Source organism: Coregonus clupeaformis, chromosome 10 (genome assembly GCF_020615455.1).
Source record: "Coregonus clupeaformis isolate EN_2021a chromosome 10, ASM2061545v1, whole genome shotgun sequence".
Classification (NCBI taxonomy): domain Eukaryota; kingdom Metazoa; phylum Chordata; class Actinopteri; order Salmoniformes; family Salmonidae; genus Coregonus; species Coregonus clupeaformis.
This window is the reverse complement of record NC_059201.1, coordinates 10,710,560-10,730,193: the sequence shown is the minus strand read 5'-3', so window position 1 is coordinate 10,730,193 and position 19,634 is coordinate 10,710,560. Positions and strand designations below refer to the sequence as shown.

The 19,634-nt window shown below is 44.4% G+C and overlaps 1 protein-coding gene across 6 annotated transcripts; it reads right to left on the bottom strand.

Moving 5' to 3' along the window:
* Positions 1–2,407: 2,407 nt before the first annotated feature.
* LOC121574878 (RNA-binding protein 6) lies at positions 2,408–17,045 on the bottom strand. Of its 6 annotated transcripts, none has more exons than XM_041887530.2 (21): positions 17,005–17,045; positions 16,080–16,148; positions 14,228–15,926; positions 13,965–14,060; positions 13,744–13,813; positions 12,604–12,677; positions 9,928–10,002; positions 9,391–9,706; positions 8,492–8,649; positions 8,251–8,351; positions 8,057–8,126; positions 7,783–7,849; positions 7,507–7,586; positions 7,238–7,367; positions 6,998–7,095; positions 6,503–6,877; positions 4,598–4,753; positions 4,436–4,498; positions 3,965–4,267; positions 3,628–3,762; positions 2,408–3,487 (listed from the first exon to the last, which is right to left on the bottom strand). In XM_041887530.2, the coding sequence occupies exons 2-21, from the start codon at positions 16,124–16,126 to the stop codon at positions 3,395–3,397; spliced, it is 4,206 nt and encodes a 1,401-aa protein (XP_041743464.2). In that variant the 5' UTR covers positions 16,127–16,148; positions 17,005–17,045; the 3' UTR covers positions 2,408–3,394. The 6 variants fall into 6 exon arrangements, with proteins under 6 accessions (XP_041743464.2, XP_041743466.2, XP_041743465.2 ...); XM_041887532.2 differs by having other exon boundaries at positions 3,965–4,264; XM_041887531.2 differs by having other exon boundaries at positions 7,783–7,846.
* Between the last annotated feature and the right edge of the window lie 2,589 nt (positions 17,046–19,634).

Sequence of the window (19,634 nt, the reverse complement as noted above, 5' to 3'; positions counted from 1 at the left end):
ACGTAGTTTAGTATGAGACTGCCATCATAGAAGTTGTTTGTGGTGACGAGGGGTGTTGTACAAAACAAAGTAATCAGCGATTGGATCATCTCTAACCAATCAGCCATAGCCAATGACACATTTTCAAACCGCCGCTTTACCCACTGTGACCAATCAGATGGCCCCGAATGTGTTCACATTCAGTGAAGGGTCAGGGAGGTACTCAGAACCAGACTTATTGTAGAGAAGAAACTAAGGTCTGTGGGCGTGACGTAGCATTTGGCCAGAGCAAGGGTAGCCAGGCAATGCCACTTGACAGACAAGTTATTTTATTCACCATTCTCGGTGTTCGCATGATGACACATTCAGCTTCTACAGTGAAAACGAGGAAAAAAATAATCCTAGCACCACTGAGAGGAATTAAGCAGCCCCTGAGTTGTGTTCCTGCTGCTCTGTTCTTCATTGACTGACTGTGGCCCCTGGGGGTCCACCTTGGTCTGCTTCCTGTTGTGATCTGAGTAACTCTGTTAGAGAACACTAAACACAGGTAATCCTCCATTTACGGCGCCAAAGCAACAGGGCGGGAGAGAGGGTAGGGAGCAGGTTCCCTCACCTGGGGTTAGGGCGGAGCCCATATTCTGCCACCTGCAGAGAAGTAATGGGGCTTATAGGAAATTATAGAAAACACACCAAAGATAAACTCAGCAAAAAAAGAAATGTCCCTTTTTCAGGACCCTGTCTTTCAAAGATAATTAGTAAAAATCCAAATAACTTCACAGATCTTAATTGTAAAGGGTTTAAACACTGTTTCCCATGCTTGTTCAATGAACCATAAACAATTAATGAACATGCACCTGTGGAACGGTCGTTAAGACACTAACAGCTTACAGACGGTAGGCAATTAAGGTCACAGTTATGAAAACGTAGGACACTAAAGAGGCCTTTCTACTGACTCTGAAAAACACCAAAAGAAAGATGCCCAGGGTCCCTGCAAATCTGCGTGAATGTGCCTTAGGCAATAAATTGCAATGTCCGTACTGTGAGACGCCTAAGACAGCGCTACAGGGAGACAAGACGGACAGCTGATCGTCCTCGCAGTGGCAGACCACGTGTAACAACACCTGCACAGGGTCGGTACATCCGAACATCGCACCAGCGGGACAGGTACAGGATGGCAACAACTGCCTGAGTTACACCAGGAACGCACAATCCCTCCATCAGTGCTCAGACTGTCCGCAATAGGCTGAGAGAGGCTGGACTGAGGGCTTATAGGCCTGTTGTAAGGCAGGTCCTCACCAGACATCACCGGCAACAACGTCGCCTATGGGCACAAACCCACCGTCAGACAGGACTGGCAAAAAGTGCTCTTCACTGACGAGTCGCGGTTTTGTCTCACCAGGGGTAATGGTCAGATACACGTTTATCGTCGAAAGAATGAGTGTTACACCGAGGCCTTTACTCTGGAGCAGGATCGATTTGAAGGTGGAGGGTCCGTCATGGTCTGGGGCAGTGTGTCACAGTATCATCGGACTGAGCTTGTTGTCATTGCAGGCAATCTCAACGCTGTGCGTTACAGGGAAGACATCCTCCTCCCTCATGTGGTACCCTTCCTGCAGGCTCATCCTGACATGACCCTCCAGCATGACAATGCCACCAGCCATACTGCTCGTTCTGTGCGTGATTTCCTGCAAGACAGGAATGTCAGTGTTCTGCCATGGCCAGCGAAGAGCCCGTATCTCAATCCCATTGAGCACATCTGGGACTTGTTGGATCGGAGGGTGAGGGCTAGGGCCATTCCCCCCAGAAATGTCTGTGGAACTTGTTCAGTTTGTGTCTCAGTTGTTGAATATGGTTATACAAATATTTACACGTACATTTTGCTGAAAATAAATGCAGTTGACAGTGAGAGGACATTTCTTTTTTTGCTGAGTTTATTAGTTAAGTCACCTGAATATACACTGACATCTGGACTCAACACGGGATGGTTTAGTCATCCTAACCTAGACAATACAGGAACAAAATTGGATGAAGATATTCAGGGAGGCTAAAATAGTTTCTGCCCTTTCTCTGTAGCACCATTGCTGTTAGAGGATCAGGGTAATACTGATGTTTTAGAACATCCTATCTCATCACCGTCAACAATACCCAAGACCAATGAGCATAGAGAACATTTTGTAAATTTCATTTTTTTTTAAACAATATTCTAAAAATAAAAACACAGACCTATTCCAGTTCATTGCATTATCTGAATGGGTAACAATGTAACATGGTAAGACAACTAAGTTCAGGTTTAGTGACTGTACAAATCTCAAAAGAACACTGCTGCCACCCAATGGAGAGTTGCCGAACATCATTTGTCTGACAGTCCATTATAGCACACATTTCTAATCTAATAGTACACATATTTCACAGAAATAAACCACAGACGCAATTTCAAGTAGATTTTATATTTTACTTTTAAAAAATGTGTACACACAGAGTATAAACCAAATGAGGAAAGGAATAAGTCCATGTAAAAAGGCTGTGTTAAAATAAATGACAGTGTGTAGCTGGAACCGGACGGTGGCGTACAACAAGTATTCTACAATGCCAGATCCGGCTGCAATAACACTACACATCAGCCACACACACACACAACACATGGCAAAACAAAAACCTACATCCCTTAAAAGGATTGATTAGGAGGTCAAAGACAGCTTGCTGTTTGGGTTGAGTCTGTAGAGCAACTTAGCACCAACACCACTGCTTCTCCCCCTCTCCTGCCATCTTACATTAATTCAGTCTCTCTCAGATCATCTGGCTCTGTCAGTACTGTGGTGGGGGGGTGGGGCAATGATGGGTGAATGGTCCTCCAACAAGCATAGAGAACACTGCAGAAATATGGAGGCCCTAGCGGTCTCCCTACAGCTCCATTGTCTGAACAGTTACGGCTACGGACAGATTGCATTGCTGGTAAGTCCTGGTAGTACAGTGAAGTGGGCCCACAGATACAGTAAGAGGTGAGCTCAGTCCAAAAGGTCCGCTAGGGTTTGGCAGGCACATTAACTCGACCAATGTTCCCCATACATACAAACACAGGGACACAGTCAGGAGTGGGTGATCTGGGGGTTTGTTCAGCAGAACAGAACGGTGTGCAGCGTTTGATTCAACGGAAACGGTGCTGTTCTGAACAACCAGTTGAAGAATGTTGAGTATGGTGGTACGGAGGGCGATTGTGTATGGTGTGCTGCATTAGTTTTGCGATTTCAAAAGGTCACGCCCATATTGATCAGGCCACACCCACCAACAGCAAACATAGCTCAAAGATGGTTGAAGAACGGTGTGCACCGTTTTGGGTAAATGTGTCATTCCGTACAAACCTTCAGTGACTCACTCAACTTAGCTAAATGTTTGATAGACTGAACAGGAAGAAAGGTCAGTCCAGCTCTTTGAAGCGTGCGAACATGGCCTTGCGCACCGCTTGTTTGTAGGTGGCATGATTCCAGACAACAGGCTCCTTTTTCTTCCTCTGTGGGAGAGAAGAAGAGAAGAAACAAAAGGGTTAAAATCACCACCAAGCTTTAAATAAAAAAAACAACAACTGGGGTAAAAATCACCAAGAAACCCACCTGGACAACAGACTGAAAAATAAAGATGTTATAGACGTACCTCAACAGGCTCGGAGCCTAACCCCGGCCTCTCACTGCCTTTATGCATGTCCCTGGAGCCACCGACCCAGCTATTCTGGTGTTGATGTTTCCTTCTCTTCTGTTCTGGGGAGCCGTTGGACTCTCTGGCACTCAGCTGTGGGACAGATTACAGACATCATTCATATAATATGTCAACAACACTTACTGAACATAGTTGCATTGAGAATCTGAGGTTATAGAGAGATTAAGTGAGGCAACTACAATTAAGCTTTTCACAACTATTGAACTGCTTTACGGCTACATATCAAATGTGTAAAAGGTGATAAAAATAAAATAAAAATCAAGCCTCCCCTGACCTCTTTCTCCTGGTTCTCCAAAGCCTCCAGCTCTTTCTTTGATCTCTTGATCTTCATGTGGATCTCCATGTTTTGCTTGTGGAGGTCTGAGAGCTGCTGGTGGCGCAGCAGGCCGTCCTTATTGGGGAACTGTCTCCTACACAGCAGGCAGGCCATCTTCTTCCAGTCTGTCAGCTTGTCTTCCTTCTCCTGAGACTGACTCCTAGAGGCCTGAGGATCCTCATGCTGCACCACCTCCTCCTCCTCGTCACTGCCTGTTGCTGCGTAGTCTGACGCCAGCAGGCCCAGAGAGCCAATGGACTGCTGGGGAGGGAGGGGAGCAGGAAGTTCAGAAACAACATCACCGGGGAGGGAGACAACACCCCACAGACATTATGGATTGGAATCAAATTCATCCCTTCTTTCCCTAGTTCATGCAGAACAGAACATTGTTGGCTTTGGGCAGTGACCTCACCAATCAATCAATCTCACCTTTGAGCCCTTCCCCTCTTTCTTGGGAGGAGCCATAGGCTTCTTGAAGAGGTCGTCTCCGCCCTGTTTGGGGAAACAGAGAAGAGGGCCAGTGAAATTAACAGATTTAATTACACACCATTGCGTTGAAGTGCATGTATGTTAGAGGTTCCCGGTACTCACCTTCCTCTCGAAGATGGTGAAGGCTGCGTCAGCTGCCTTGGAGGACTTCCTGTCGTCCAGCCCGCCCCCGGAGGTCTTCAGTACAGGTGAGGGAACACGGACGCTGTCCTTCTGACGGTTCTGGATCTTAGCCCAGCGCTCCATATCCTTCATGATCTGAGACAGACATACAGTTGAAGTCGGAAGTTTACATACACCTTAGCCAAATACATTTCAACTCAGTTTTTCACAATTCCTGACATTTAATCCTAGTAAAAATTCCCTGTCTTAGGTCAGTTAGGATCACCACTTTATTTTAAAAAATGTGAAATGTCAGAATAATAGTAGAGAGAATGATTTATTTCAGCTTTTATTTATTTCATCACATTCCCAGTGGGTCAGAAGTTTACATACACTCAATTAGTATTTGGTAGCATTGCCTTTAAAATGTTTAACTTGGGTCAAACGTTTTGGGTAGCCTTCCACAAGCTTCCCACAATAAGTTGGGTGAATTTTGGCCTATTCCTCCTGACAGAGCTGGTGTAACTGACTCAGGTTTGTAGGCCTCCTTGCTCGCACACGCCTTTTCAGTTCTGCCCACACATTTTCTATAGGATTGAGGTCAGGGCTTTGTGATGGCCACTCCAATACCTTGACTTTGTTGTCATTAAGCGATTTTGCCACAACTTTGGAAGTATTCTTGGGGTCATTGTCCATTTGGAAGACCCATTTGCGACCAAGCTTTAACTTCCTGTCTGATGTCTTGAGATGTTGCTTCAATATATCCACATAATTTTCCTTCCTCATGATGCCATCTATTTTGTGAAGTGCACCAGTCCGTCCTGCAGCAAAGCACCCCCACAGCATGATGCTGCCACCCCCATGCTTCACGGTTGGGATGGTGTTCTTCGGCTTGCAAGCAACCACCTTTTTCCTCCAAACATAACGATGGTCATTATGGCCAAACAGTTCTATTTTTGTTTCATCAGACCAGATGACATTTCTCCAAAAAGTACGATCTTTGTCCCCATGTGCAGTTGCAAACCATAGTCTGGCTTTTTTATGGCGGTTTTGGAGCAGTGGCTACTTCCTCGCTGAGCGGCCTTTCAGGTTATGTCGATATAGGACTTGTTTTACTGTGGAAATAGATAATTTTGTACCTGTTTCCTCCAGCATCTTCACAAGGTTCTTTGCTGTTGTTCTGGGATTGATTTGCACTTTTCGCACCAAAGTACGTTCATCTCTAGGAGACAGAACGCGTCTCCTTCCTGGGCGGTATGACGGCTGCGTGGTCCCATGGTGTTTATACTTGCGTACTATTGTTTGTACAGATGAACATGGTACCTTCAGGCGTTTGGAAATTGCTCCCAAGGATGAACCAGACTTGTGGAGGTCTACCATTTTTTTTCTGAGGTCTTGGCTGATTTCTTTTGATTTTCCCATGATGTCAAGCAAAGAGGCACTGAGTTTGAAGGTAGGCCTTGAAATACATCCACCAGGTACACCTCCAATTGACTCAAATTATGTCAATTAGCCTATCAGAAGCTTCTAAAGCCATGACATCATTTTCTGGAATTTTCCAAGCTGTTTAAAAGGCACAGTCAACTTAGTGTATGTAAACTTCTGACCCACTGGAATTGTGATACAGTGAATTAGAAGTGAAATAATCTGTCTGTAAACAATTGTTGGAAAAATTACTTGTGTCACGCACAAAGTAGATGTCCTAACCGACTTGCCAAAACTATAGTTTGTTAACAAGAAATTTATGGAGTGGTTGAAAAACAAGTTAATGACTCCAACCAAAGTGTATGTAAACTTCCGACTTCAACTGTACGTGTTAACCATCTATGAGGTGGTGTATTTGGGCAGGAGGGTTGTTCCTATAGCTTCATTACACATGACTATATTGTGGTAATGTGGGTCAACCTTGAAAGCGGCTAGGCTCCTGGGTTTCTCCTCTTTCTCTCCTGGTTTGTCTTTCTTGTCAAGGCTGCGAGGTGTGGTGTCCTCCTCCTCTCTCCTCTCTGGGGAAGGGTTGGGGTTAGGGTTGGGGTTAGGGGCAGGAGTGGGGTTCGGGATCTGGGGAGGGTCGAAGTGAGGGGTTGGCTCTGGTCTCTTCATGTCCAGCGGAGCGTCTGCTGCTGGATTGGCCAGAATGGCCTGTACGTCGGGTGCCAAGGCAACACCAGACTGGGCAATGGGGAGCTGGGTGTCTGTAGAGTGTCCTCCGGGAACAGGGATGTACGTCTTGGACACACTGTCCCAGTACAGGTACTCCTGGGTCTGGGCATTGTAGAAATACTGCGCGCGCACACACACACACACACACACACGTTGGACATGAAGGATGTGGAGTAGCACAGACACACCAAGGTAATTTCAAGAGAATATATCACACAAGTTACTGTGTAGAAGTCTTACCCTAGAGGCAGGGTCATAGTACAGGGTAGTCTGGGGATCGTAGTAGAACCCAGACGTGGCATCATACAGGTAGTTAGTCATGTCTGGAGTTTCAGTAGCTGGACAAATGAAAAACAGTCAGTTGTTACAGGAGTATGACAAGATGTAGATTCACATTCTTTCCACAGATTCACAAGTGCTTCTGAAGCTGCATATTCTCTGATGTCTGAGAGAGGCACTAGGCCTACTGTCTGGCCTTACCATAGCTGTAGCCATCAGTGCCATGGTCTCCTGTTGCTGCCATCCCCCCTGCTGCTGCAGCAGAGGAGACATGGGGGTCCAGAGCCTGGTGGTAGGGATCAATTGGTGGAGGCTCAGCATAGCCACCTCCCTAGGACGTGGAAAAGGGAAGCATTGGTAAGAAGAGCATTTCACACTGACACTCTTTCCTCTGTTTAAACTGTCAATCATTATAAATGATTCTTTACTTTTGGATGAAGTGGTTTTATAATAGTCTGATGGTGTCTTACCGGAGTCATGCTGGAGTTGAAGTGAGAGACAGATGAATTGGAGAGAGGGTCTGAGCCCATCGGTCCGCCCAGATTGTCTCCTAGGTAAGAAATTATATAAATCATTTTCTTCCTGCTCATTTTCTACTCAACATGACCTGACGATTGAAGCATGTTGAGCTGAAAGGCCGACAACCACAGACCAAGACAATATTTGTTTGACAGATCCTGGAGGGCATACATTGTCAGGTAGAATAGTGTTTGAATGGAGATAATGACTAATGAGATAGGACTCACCTTGCATGTTGGGTGGGGGGCCTCCTGGTGGCTGGTTATGAGGTTGGGATGAATAGTACTGCTGCTGCTGGGATTAGGGCACAAAACACCACATTAGTTCTCAGTTGGTAGAGCATGGCGTTTGCAACGCCAGGGTTGTGGGTTCGATTCCCACGGGGGGCCAGTATGAAGAAAAAAAGTATATATGCACTCACTAACTAAGTCGCTCTGGATAAGAGCTTCTGCTAAATGACTAAAATGTAAAACCGAAAATGATACCAAACACCTAACTTACCTCCATCCTACTGGCCTCGGGTGGGTACCCCAGGAGAGAAGTGTTCGATTTATCAAACTCTTTTCTGTAGCTAGCAGGAGAAAAGACACCATCAAATCATCAGTGGTAAAAAAAAAATTACATCACTGTTCTTACATGATTTAGCTTGGTTACATGATATAACATGATTTAAGTTTGATATACGTGTCACTCACTTTTGGTTCTTCAGTGGCTTGGCAACCTCAGCGTAAACCCTGACCCCGTCGATAGAGAGAGGCCTGGGCTTGGTGAGGAGCTCTACCAGACGGGTCACTTGCTAGGATGGAAGAAAGGCAACGTCATGACATCCACAGCAGTAACATCCATTAAGCAGGGTACAACTCAGACATTCATACATTTCAGGTGGAAATGAGAGACAAAGTGGCCAACTGACATGTAATGGCAGCTATGTGATACCTCATGGGAGTCCATGTCTACGAAGCAGAAGCATTTGGCTCCCGGGGGTTTGCCTCTAACCAGACGAACGTTCCTCTCATCAAGGTAGGCGAAGGGGTCCAGGGCTTTCAGAATGGTCTCCACTGTAGTGGTGGGCTTCACATTCTTTATGATCATGGCTGTGAGGAAATAGAGGAAAACAAGCACATTGATCTTTCCTTACAAACAAACGTTTTAAATAAACAATCACACCAACTCCTTGATAAGGGTTCCCTACTCCAAACTATTCCAATTCTAAAGTCCCTACTCCCCAACTATTCCAATTCTAAACTCCCTGCTCCCCAACCATTCCAATTCTAAATTCCCTACACCCCAACTATTGCAATTCTAAACTCCCTGCACCCCAACCACTCCAATTCTAAATTCCCTACTCCCCAACTATTCCAAATTCCCTACTCCCCCAAACATTCCAATTCTAAATTCCCTACACCCCAACTATTCCAATTCTAAACTCCCTGCTCCCCAACCATTCCAATTCTAAATTCCCTACACCCCAACTATTGCAATTCTAAACTCACTGCACCCCAACCATTCCAATTCTAAATTCCCTACACCCCAACTATTCCAATTCTAAACTCCCTGCTCCCCAACCATTCCAATTCTAAATTCCCTACACCCCAACTATTCCAATTCTAAACTCCCTGCTCCCCAACCATTCCAATTCTAAATTACCCAACCATTCCAATTCTAAAGTCCCTACACTTAAACTATTCCAATTCTAAACTCCCTACACCTAAACTATTCCAATTCTAAACTCCCTACACCCCAACTATTCCAATTCTAAATTCCCTACTCACCAACTATTCAAATTCTAAATTCCCTCCTCCCCAACTATTCCAATATTGCCCCAGCTCACTCACTCTTGCTCTCCTTAAAGATGGGGTCCATCTGATGCGGGCCAGGGCCTTGGCGAGGGGGGTTGCGGCTGGCCCAGGACTCTGCCTGCTGCTCAGCCTCCTGCTGTCTGAGCTGCTGGTCCACCTGCTGCTGCCAGGCCTCTGGGGTCAGGTCCGAGCTGCGCTGCCATGAGCCCTGGTGGGAGAGGGGGTCAACTGGGGCCTTGGCTTGGGAGACATCCTGGCCGTGGTGCTCATTCTTGGCCTTGTTGACCAGGAGCTGGCCTGGGCTTGGCAGCAAGGGTTCCTGGACCGGAGGGCCTGCCTTGTGTCCTGGTTCCTAACGCAGAGAGAGAAGGCACATCAGTTATTTAGTGGTGGTTGTCTCAACAACCTATGGCTTAACATAAGCACAGGCAAAACAAATCCAGCATGCATACAAATAACACTACCAAGCACAAACATACCTACGCTACTAGCATGCTCAAAACAAGAACAAAGGTAAAGGGAATAAATCACTGCCATCTACAAAAGGCCCTACTTGTGATATCCAACACTTACTTGAGCATCCTTGCCACTTCTGTCCGGCTGGACGTATCGCATCAGAGCTGTTTTAGTGCCAACCTTCAGGGATCCCTGAAAAACAGGAAGAGAGTGAGCTAGATTCAAACTGAGGAATCTGCTTCCTTGCCAACCAAGTGACTCACAATTCTAAATGTTCCAAGAGAATAACAGACTCCCATCATGCACTGTGGCAGGTTTAGTCCTCCTCAGTGGTGAGGGTAATGGAGACAACCATTATGGTTCTGACAGGTATATGGAACTTAGATCGACCAATACCTTCCAAGGTATTTCCTCCATGCTATAGCATTACTGTTTACCAGGAGGTGGAAATTCAAACCTTTCTCATGTACAGTACTTTGAGGACATTATGAATTTCATATTAGTGTCTTACTAGATAAAGCTTTATTCTTTGACAGTATAGGGCTCAAATTTGTACTTCAAAAATGTGTACTTAATCCAACATGAAATTCAATATACCATTGTGTCGGCAGTGCACTGTAAATGTATCTGACACTCATTTGCATAAAGGCATGACTGACATGACTGCATGATTTGACATGCAAGCTGTAGGTTTGTAGACTCAACATCTCTGGTTTAACTAATATAAGTACATCTTAAATAGTGAGTGGCAGTTATATCTACAATAACCCCAACTTGCTGAGTTCGGTATCGTTAACAGGGTTAAGATTGTAAGACCCAGGCACCAAGACGAGTGTATTTTAAACTTTTTCTGTTGTCGTTGATGGGTAAAGATACAGCTGACTGCATGAAACAATTGAGAGGAAGCTCTAGAATCAATATCGTATGTAACCAAATTTGTTTTACTAATTGAAAATCATAACCATTGTATCGTAGATCCAAAACCATTGTAGCAACCAGCTACCCAATGGGGTAAATTAACATAGAAGACAGATCAAAGGAACACGTAACACCCGTCACTGGTTCTGCTTCTTTCCAGCCTTGAGCAGAGCCAGATATGGCTCTGGCCTTGATGATGATCTGTTGCTTGAGATTGTAGTGTCACGATTCCTTCAATATGGGAACCAGAATCGGCCAATATGGTTGGGAGAATATCAGTTATCTATACCCTAAATCTATACACATGGCATGCACCACTGACATTTCAACTGTGCTACCACGGCTAAAAACCAACCATTGCAGGCTGCTGATACTCTACATGGCTATATACCAATGTGACCAATAGAAAGGTCTCACACCAAAAGGAAAAGGTGAGCCAAGAACTGTGGTCAAGACAAAAGAATCCTCTGCTGTCAAGTGAATGGGCATCAAGAGGATTTATACTTGTATTTAGCAGGCAAGAGTGGATCTGATGTGGAGGATGCATTTAGAGATGGAGTCTATCCATTCAGCAATGCAAAGGAATAACGTTACCATGGTTGCTGCACAGCTCTCTCTGTGTAGAGAAAGATGAATGGAATAGAACATTGTCCACTTGTTGAGATCAAGGAATGAGTAAAACCCCCAAGACACAAACACAGTCACAGAGTATTCTAGAATGTACATAGTAAGTACCCCCAAGACACGGAGGTAAAGTTGGGCTTGTGGACAGCCAAAGGTGATGGCAAGATATTGCCAAGAAGGAAGAAGTCAAATAAAAAAAGGGTCACAGCAAACTGTAAACAGATCAACTTTCCAATATTGCCACCAAAGGACAGTTGAAAGGATAATGGCCTTCACCAAAGTTAAAAGCAACTTCTCATGTACATTTAAGTTCCGTGCAAAGTTGAGAAAGGAAAAAAGAAAATTGAGTAGGGACATGAATGCTAGCTCAGGAATGGCTGACTTACTCGTGTAAGCACAACCCATTTCCAAAGCAGTAGTCAAAATGTTTTTAATCTATTGAGCTTCAAGTGCCATAAATAACTTTATATTGGAATATATAAATGATTCAAAGCTAGACATAATATTATCTAAACGGAGTAGTCTGTGATCGGAAAAAGACCTTATGATCCTTAGTATATTATTCTGCAGGTAATACCCAAAACACCAATAGCTACTATTCCCAGCATGATAAAAACAATGTTAAAATGACGCAAAAAAACAAAAATATGAAGGATCTGCCATTGCTATCTAAAAATGAACAGATATCACTGTAAAGAAAACCATCCAATTAAGACTTGGATGGACAGAGGACCAAGAATCCAGGAACAAGACCCATTATGATAATATGCCCATGGGCTTCAGGAACAAGACCCATACAACGTGTCCTATTTCTTATTCCATGTATCTAAACATTTACCTCATTTATTGTTTTGAGACTTAGTGCATTTTTTTCTCAGAGATGGTTTTCTTTGTTTTCGTTTCTAAATTCATTCCGATTTAAGCTGATTACATTACGCCAAACACATCTGGAGAATATTGTTGGAAGCGGTTTCTCTTTTTCTTTTCTTTTCAATGCCAAGTGCATCACCAGAAGCACGCCTCCTCTTTGACCTCATTATTAAACTATTGTTGTGCGAAGTCCCCTTGAACCTACGCCAACGATGTCAATTCACACACCCACAGATAGGGAGTAACTCCCATAAATGATCCCAAACAATAACCAACCCTGATCCCACCTCTCCCTCTAACCCTTCTAAAATGCCCGCCCCCAGCCCAAGCCTTCTTCCTGCCCGAAGGCACAGCCGACGTAGAGAGATGAGGATGGGCCACCTGGTTGGATTCCATGAAGTGGACTGCATCCTCGAGGTTTAAAAACTCCACATAGGCCGTATCGTAGCTGTAACCTGGGGACAGCATTTGAAATACAGATGGATTTGCGTTAGTCAATGCCAGTAAGGACAGCAGTTCACGAAAGGAGATCACATTCAGCATTTTTGTGGTGATGGTGTAGCATTTCGATGAATACATTGGGGGAAATCGAACATTGTCCTAATTCTTCATTTTTTGACATGTATGCCAATCTCTCCATTGACACATACAGTACCTTTGCAGCACAAAATGCATTTAAGTCATTTATCTTGAATCTTTGAGTTGGCAATGTTGTCCTTATTTAAAAGCCAGTACCAACATATTTTCCAGATCCAACTATGGACTGAATGTTGTCTGTAAACATCCTCCCAAGTACGCCAACTACAGCATACTTAAATGTCCCTAAAAGGTAAGTTCCTGCAAGCATAGCATAACCTAAGTGCTACTAAGGTATAGGCCTACTGTGTATGAAAGAAAGTATGGATTGTCTTGCTGCATTTTAAACCTGCCATAAAACTTTGTCACTCAGAAACTTGGTATTGTAGCTTCTCAGGAATCCAAAATGTAACGTAGATGGCTGATGCAGTCCTACAATCAAATAATTGAGAAAACTTTCGTCTAAGCTGAATGACGAGAAAAGCAACACCAAGAACCTGAAGTACTTACATAGTAGTCTGTAATATACATTTGCTGCCTATATTATTTTGTAATCAATTAGTTTTTTGTTTCAATAAAATAGAAAATGGTGTATAAGGAAACAAATGAGGTGTGAACAACATAAGAGATTGCGTGTCATAAGAACTTTAGTGGCTGATAGTCACTGTCAAAGGCTTCTGCATTGAGGATGAAAGCTTCAACAAAAAAATTGGGACAGTGTTCCTACATTGTCAGGAATGAAAAACACTGATGGCTAAATACTTAGAAAACTTGGCTGTTGAACTGATGAGCGATTGCATCAAGATCGAGAACATCGGAGGCAACAAAGACACTTTGAAAAGAATATGAGCGTATGATTGGAATAGCGAAATAGCGAAACAATTCGTAGGAGATTTCGAGATATCGTTCGAGTTGAGCATGTCCACACGGGGACTTTTGTCTCACCTGGCACAACATTCTTGATTTTCATGCCCTGCATTGGGACACCATCACGGACTGCAAAGGCACCAAGGATCTGCAAGATAATTAAATATTGTTAGGCTCTACCTTAAAAAAAAACACACACCTATAGGTATATAACTAAACTTCTACCATCTAACTAGATGATTTTGTGCAATCAGAAAAGTATCAAGACAAAAGCTAAATGTCTGTGTTTTGATTCCTACCTGCTCCATTGTGGCTGTCTTAGGAATTCCAGTGATGCAAATTGTATGAGTAACCTTGTCCTTCACAGACGCACTCCGGTAATCCTGATCCTTTAGTTGACATTTCAAATTTAAATAACAAGTTAAAGCAATTGAAATTCACATAACTGACAAAATGGACAACCAACAGATGTACAAGAACATTTGTATGGAATTTGTATTTACATGCATAAAAATGTTTTACATTTTCTATGGGGTTTAGTCTATACATTTGCTTTACTAACCTGGGAACCAGAGTCACTGAATTTTGGAGGCGGGACTGGTTTTGATTCCTTTAGAACTTTGTCGGGTCCTGGCAGCTCCTCATGTTTGTAGTCAAAGACTATCCCTGGACCTGTTCTGTAATCAATGTCCCTGTAGTCCTGGTCTTTGCCTTGGAAGTCTGGCCCTGGAACCAGCTTAACTCTCTCTGGGCCTTGTTCAAGCATTGCCTCCTTCGGCCCTTTGAAACGAGTGTTATCGTTTGGCCCATGGCCCAGTGGAGTTGGTGGAGTCTTCTCTAGGAGGTATGGGGGCCTGTCCTTCTCCAAGAGGTATGGGGGTCTGTCACCTCGATTTGGTGCATTTTGATTCTGCTTGGGATCCCCATGTTCGGGCCAGCGCTTGCCGTCATTCTCTCTGTTTGGCATGTTTGGCAGGAGCCCAGGACCCATGGGTGGAAACGGAGGGTCCTGAAGACCTCTACGGCCAAAAGGTGGCAGATCCATGCCAGGGATATCTGTGGGTGGCTTTTTATCCCAGGTCTGGGAACCTGGAGCTTCTCTGTTGGGGCGAGGGAAGCCAAAGGGAGGGCCATCTTTTTTCCCAGGGAATTCTGTAGATGGCATGTTCCTTTCTTTAAAGTTTGCCGGCTCTCCAAGAAGACTGCCTTCTCTGGACACTGGAGAGAATCGCTGACCCTGCATGTCTTTGGGGAAAGGAGGAAGACCTCTGGTCATGGGAGATGGAAGAGAGTCCTTATCCTTTTTACGGTTCTTCCACTCCTCTGCAAGCGACACCTCTTCCATTTCTGGGAATTCTCTGTCTCTAAGGGTGCCTTCTGGATCTGTACCCATAAATTTGGGTCTGTTTGGGCCACCAAGATCTGGAGGGCCACCAGGCCTTCCCCTGACATCCATTGGAGCACCATCATTGTCTGCAAATCTTACGGGAGATCTATCCCTACCTCTGAATTCTGCTGGAGGTCCAACGCGGTTTCTGAAGTCCGTATCAGACTCAAATCTTTTCCTTGGATTCAATGGAGGAGCACCCCTCCTGTCAAAGTCCATCATTCCCCTGTCTCGATCTCGTGGAGGCATGTCCATATTAAACCCATCAATGTCATCCATGCCCATCGGGGGCCTGTCTCTATCACGCATGTCTCTGAACCCCTCATTTCTACCCATAGGCTCCATGGGAAATCCTCCTCGCCTTCCATCCATGTCTGGATTGTTGAAGCCTGGCATATCCTTGCGGAACATCTCCCTGTCTCTCATGTCCATAAATCTGTCATTTGGCTCTCGTAGATCTCGTGGAGGCATGCCTCTCCCTCCCATGCCTCTCCCCCTCATATCTCTCCCTCCCATTCCCCTTCCCCCCATACCTGGCCCAGGCCCCATGAAACCACCACCAGCAGCTGCATTTAGCAGCTTGTCTCTGATTGACATTTCATACTGCCTTCTGAGGCTGAAGTCTGGTTCTTCTCCAGGTCTCCCCAGGAAATCCCTGGGTGGTTCTCCTCTCCCTCGTATGTCATGTGGTTCCATATCCCGGTCCCTCATATCAGACGGGCCCCTCATATCAGGTGGACAGTCCATCCTCCTCATGTCCATAGGAGGCCCCCGATCCTGTGGCCCCCTGGGACCCATGTTCATTCCGTCTCTACCCCTGAAATCATGCATAGGGCCATCTAGGCCCCCAAACATTTCTCCTCGATTGTCCCCACTGAAACAAAAATAAAGTCAGAATTCATACTTTGGGCTCTAAATACTGACAAACATTTTAAATTGAGTACCTCTCAAATCAAGTAATAAGAATGTAAAAACATGAACTTTTTCTTGCAAGAGTTTTTCTATGCCATTGCCACCGTCTGCTTACCGAAAGGGTGGTCTCCCTTGTGGTCCTCTCCTGGGTCCTTCCCACATAATTTTCAAATAACCAACTTATCTGACAGAGTAAAAAGATGTCATGTTAAATCCCAGACAGTAACTTAACTCGAATGCATTGTTTCTTTCAGACAGCATAGATACATTTACATTTTAGTAATTTAGCAGACGCTCTTATCCAGAGCGACTTACAGTTAGGTAGTGAGTGCATACATGTTTTTTTGTTTTGTTTTTTCATACTGGCCCTCCGTGGAAACGAACCCACAACCCTGGCGTTGCAAACGCCATGCTCTACCAACTGAGCAGATACTCCTGCTATATGGAGATGGATAATAATCTGCGCAAATTAAAGTAAACAAAAACAGTTATGCTACTACAAAGGGATATGGTATTGACACCAAAGTCTGCATCAACGACCATCTTTATTTAGTATGTTGTTCCAATGAATGGTTTCGCTAGCACGCTAACGTTAGCAATGTGACATGGGTATAAAGCTAGGGCTGATACTTGTGTACTAGCTAGCTAAATCGAGTAAGCTAGTAGCTAGCTCCATTCAGTCAATATTTACTACACCATTTGTTGTTCAGTTGAAACCAGCTAGCTTACCATCTGGCCAGCTATCAAGTATGTGGATAAAAAACAACCAAGGTAGACGATGACGTGCATTGCCAGATAATGACGACGTTTCATCTAGCTAACTATCCGTGCTGGCAACCATTTCTAGCTAGCTACAGTAACGTTTAACTGTCTCATCGGCTTTGTTTTCCAAGCCACGAGCCAGCTAAAATCCTGGCAGGTACCCATCTGTTTTCAAAGAATACGCGATATAATGTTTTTATTTTAGTCCAGATGTTGATATGAGCATTACATAATCATATTTCATCAATTCCTACGTATTTTTCATAGGGGAGACTCACCTTGATATATCTTCTGCGAAACAATCGGGGAATAAATGGAGACCGGAAGGTTTAAGGCACCAATATTTCCGGGGAGGGGTAACTTTTTAAGGGAATTGTAGTCCTTTGAGAACTACAGTATCCACTAATTGTACCAAGTATACCATCTAGTTAAAACAGAATTATGTATATAAATCCTGGATTGCTGGAGGACCAAACCTGACGTAATTAGAATTAAAAGAATAAATAAATAAATGCACACAAATATATTTAAAAAACACATTGAATAAAAATATAAACGCAACATGTAATGTGTTGGCCCCATGTTTCATGAGCTGAAATAAAATATCCCAGAAACTTTCCAGACGCACAAAAAGCTTATTTCTCTAAAATGTTGTGCACAAATGTGCTTATATCCCTTTTAGTGAGCATTTCTCCTTTGCCAAGATAATCCATCCACCTGACAGGTGTGGCATATGAACAAGATGATTAAACGGCATGACACAGGTGCACCTTGTGCTGGGGACAATAAAAGGCCACTCTAAAATGTGCAATTTTGTCACACAACACAATGCCACAGATGTCTCAAGTTTTGAGGGAGTGTTTAATTGGCATGCTGACTGCAGGAATGTCCACCAGAGCTGTTGCCAGAGAATGTAATGTTCATTTCTCTACCATAAGCCAACGTCATTTTTGTGAATTTAGCAGTACGTCCAACCGGCCTCACAGACCATGTGTATGGCGTTGTGTGGACGAGCGGTTTGCTGATGTCAACGCTGTGAACAGAGTGCAGCATTGTGGCGGTGGGGGTTATGGTATGGGCAGGCATAAGCTATGTACCACGAACACAATTGTATTTTATCGATGGCAATTTGAATGCACAGAGATACCGTGACGAGATCCTGAGGCCCATTGTTGTGCCATTCATCCGCCGCCATCACCTCATCTTTCAGCATGATAATGCACAGCCCCATGTCGCAAGGATCTGGAAGCTGAAAACGTACCAGTTCTTCCATGGCCTGCATACTCACTAGACTTTTCACTCACTGAGCATGTTTGGGATGCTCTGGATCGACGTGTACGACAGCGTGTTCCAGTTCCCGCCAATATCCAGCAAGTTCGTACAGTCATTGAAGAGGACTGGGACAACATTCCACAGGCCACAATCAACAGCCTGATCAACTCTATGCGAAGGAGAGGTGTCGTGCTGCATGAGGAAAATGGTGGTCACACCAGCTACTGACTGGTTTCTGATCCATGCCCCTACCTTTTTTTAAAGGTATCTGTGACCAACAGATGCATATCTGTATTCCAGTGGAGGCTCCTCAGAGGAGGAAGGGATGCACCATCCTCCTCAGTGAATTTAATAAAAATAAAAATGTAAAACATTGAAAAAGTGATCCTTTTTAGATAAAACTATACTAAATATATTCACGTCACCAAATAATTGATTAAAACACACTGTTTTGCAATGGTCTACAGTAGCCTCAACAGCACTCTGTAGGGTAGTACCCTTGTGTAGCCGGAGGACAGCTAGCATCCGTCCTCCTCTTGCTACATTGACTTCAATACAAAACCTAGTAGGCTCTTGTTTCTCACCCCCTTCCATAGACTTACAGTAATTATGACAACTTCCGGAGGACGTCCTCCAAACTATCAGAGCTCTTGCAGCATGAACTGACATGTTGTCCACCTAATCAAAGGATCAGAGAATGAGTCTAGTACTGAAAGCATAAGCTACAGCTAGCTAGCACTGCAGTGCATAAAATGTGGTGAGTAGTTGACTCAAAAACAGAGAAAGACAATAGTTGAACAGTTTTCAACAAAATAAGTTCTTCAAAAATGAAGGAGAAGCAAGAGAGAGAAAGAGAGAGATTGTCATTTTTTTTCACTTTCAGTTTCACTTACTTTAGTTACTCAAACACCCAGCTCAAACAGAGGGATGCTATGTTAGCTAGCTGGCTATGACTATCCAACACAACACTGGAAATCTTCCAAGTCAAGGTAAGTTTTTGGTTTTATTAATTTATTACCACCGGGGCCCGCTGGTGTAACTGCTTACTGACAATACACTGTAACGTTACTGCATGATTGTAGCTGGTTTACTAATGCATTAGTTCTATTAATGTTAGCTACAGGGAGGAGGTGAGGGCTCTGGGAGTGTGGTGCCAGGAAAATAACCTCTCACTCAACATCAACAACACAAAGGAGATGATCGTGGACTTCAGGAAACAGCAGAGGGTGCACCCCCCTATCCACATCGACGGGACCGCAGTGGAGAAGGTGGAAAGCTTCAAGTTCCTTGGCGTACACATCACCGACAAACTGAAATGGTCCACCCACGCAGACAGTGTGGTGAAGAAGGCACAACAGAGCCTCTTCAACCTCAGGTGGCTGAAGAAATTTGGCTTATCACCTAAAACCCTCACAAACTTTTACAGATGCACAATTGAGTGCATCCTGTCAGGCTGTATCACCGCCTGGTACGGCAACTGCACCGCCCACAACCGCAGGGCTCTCCAGAGGGTGGTGCGGTCTGCCGAACGCATTACCGGGGGCAAACTACCCGCCTTCCAAGACACATACAGCACCCGATGTCACAGGAAGGCCAAAAAGATCATCAAGGACATCAACCACCCGAGCCACTGCCT

Excerpts from the sequence above, each read along its gene's own strand:
- LOC121574878 (XM_041887530.2), bottom strand. The coding sequence starts at position 16,126 with ATGTGGGAAGGACCCAGGAGAGGACCACAAGGGAGACCACCCTTTCG. Across the intron at positions 14,061-14,227 it reads TCAGTGACTCTGGTTCCCAG|CTAAAGGATCAGGATTACCG; the intron begins GTTAGTAAAGCA and ends TTGAAATGTCAA. Across the intron at positions 6,878-6,997 it reads ACTATGACCCTGCCTCTAGG|TATTTCTACAATGCCCAGAC; the intron begins GTAAGACTTCTA and ends GTGCGCGCGCAG.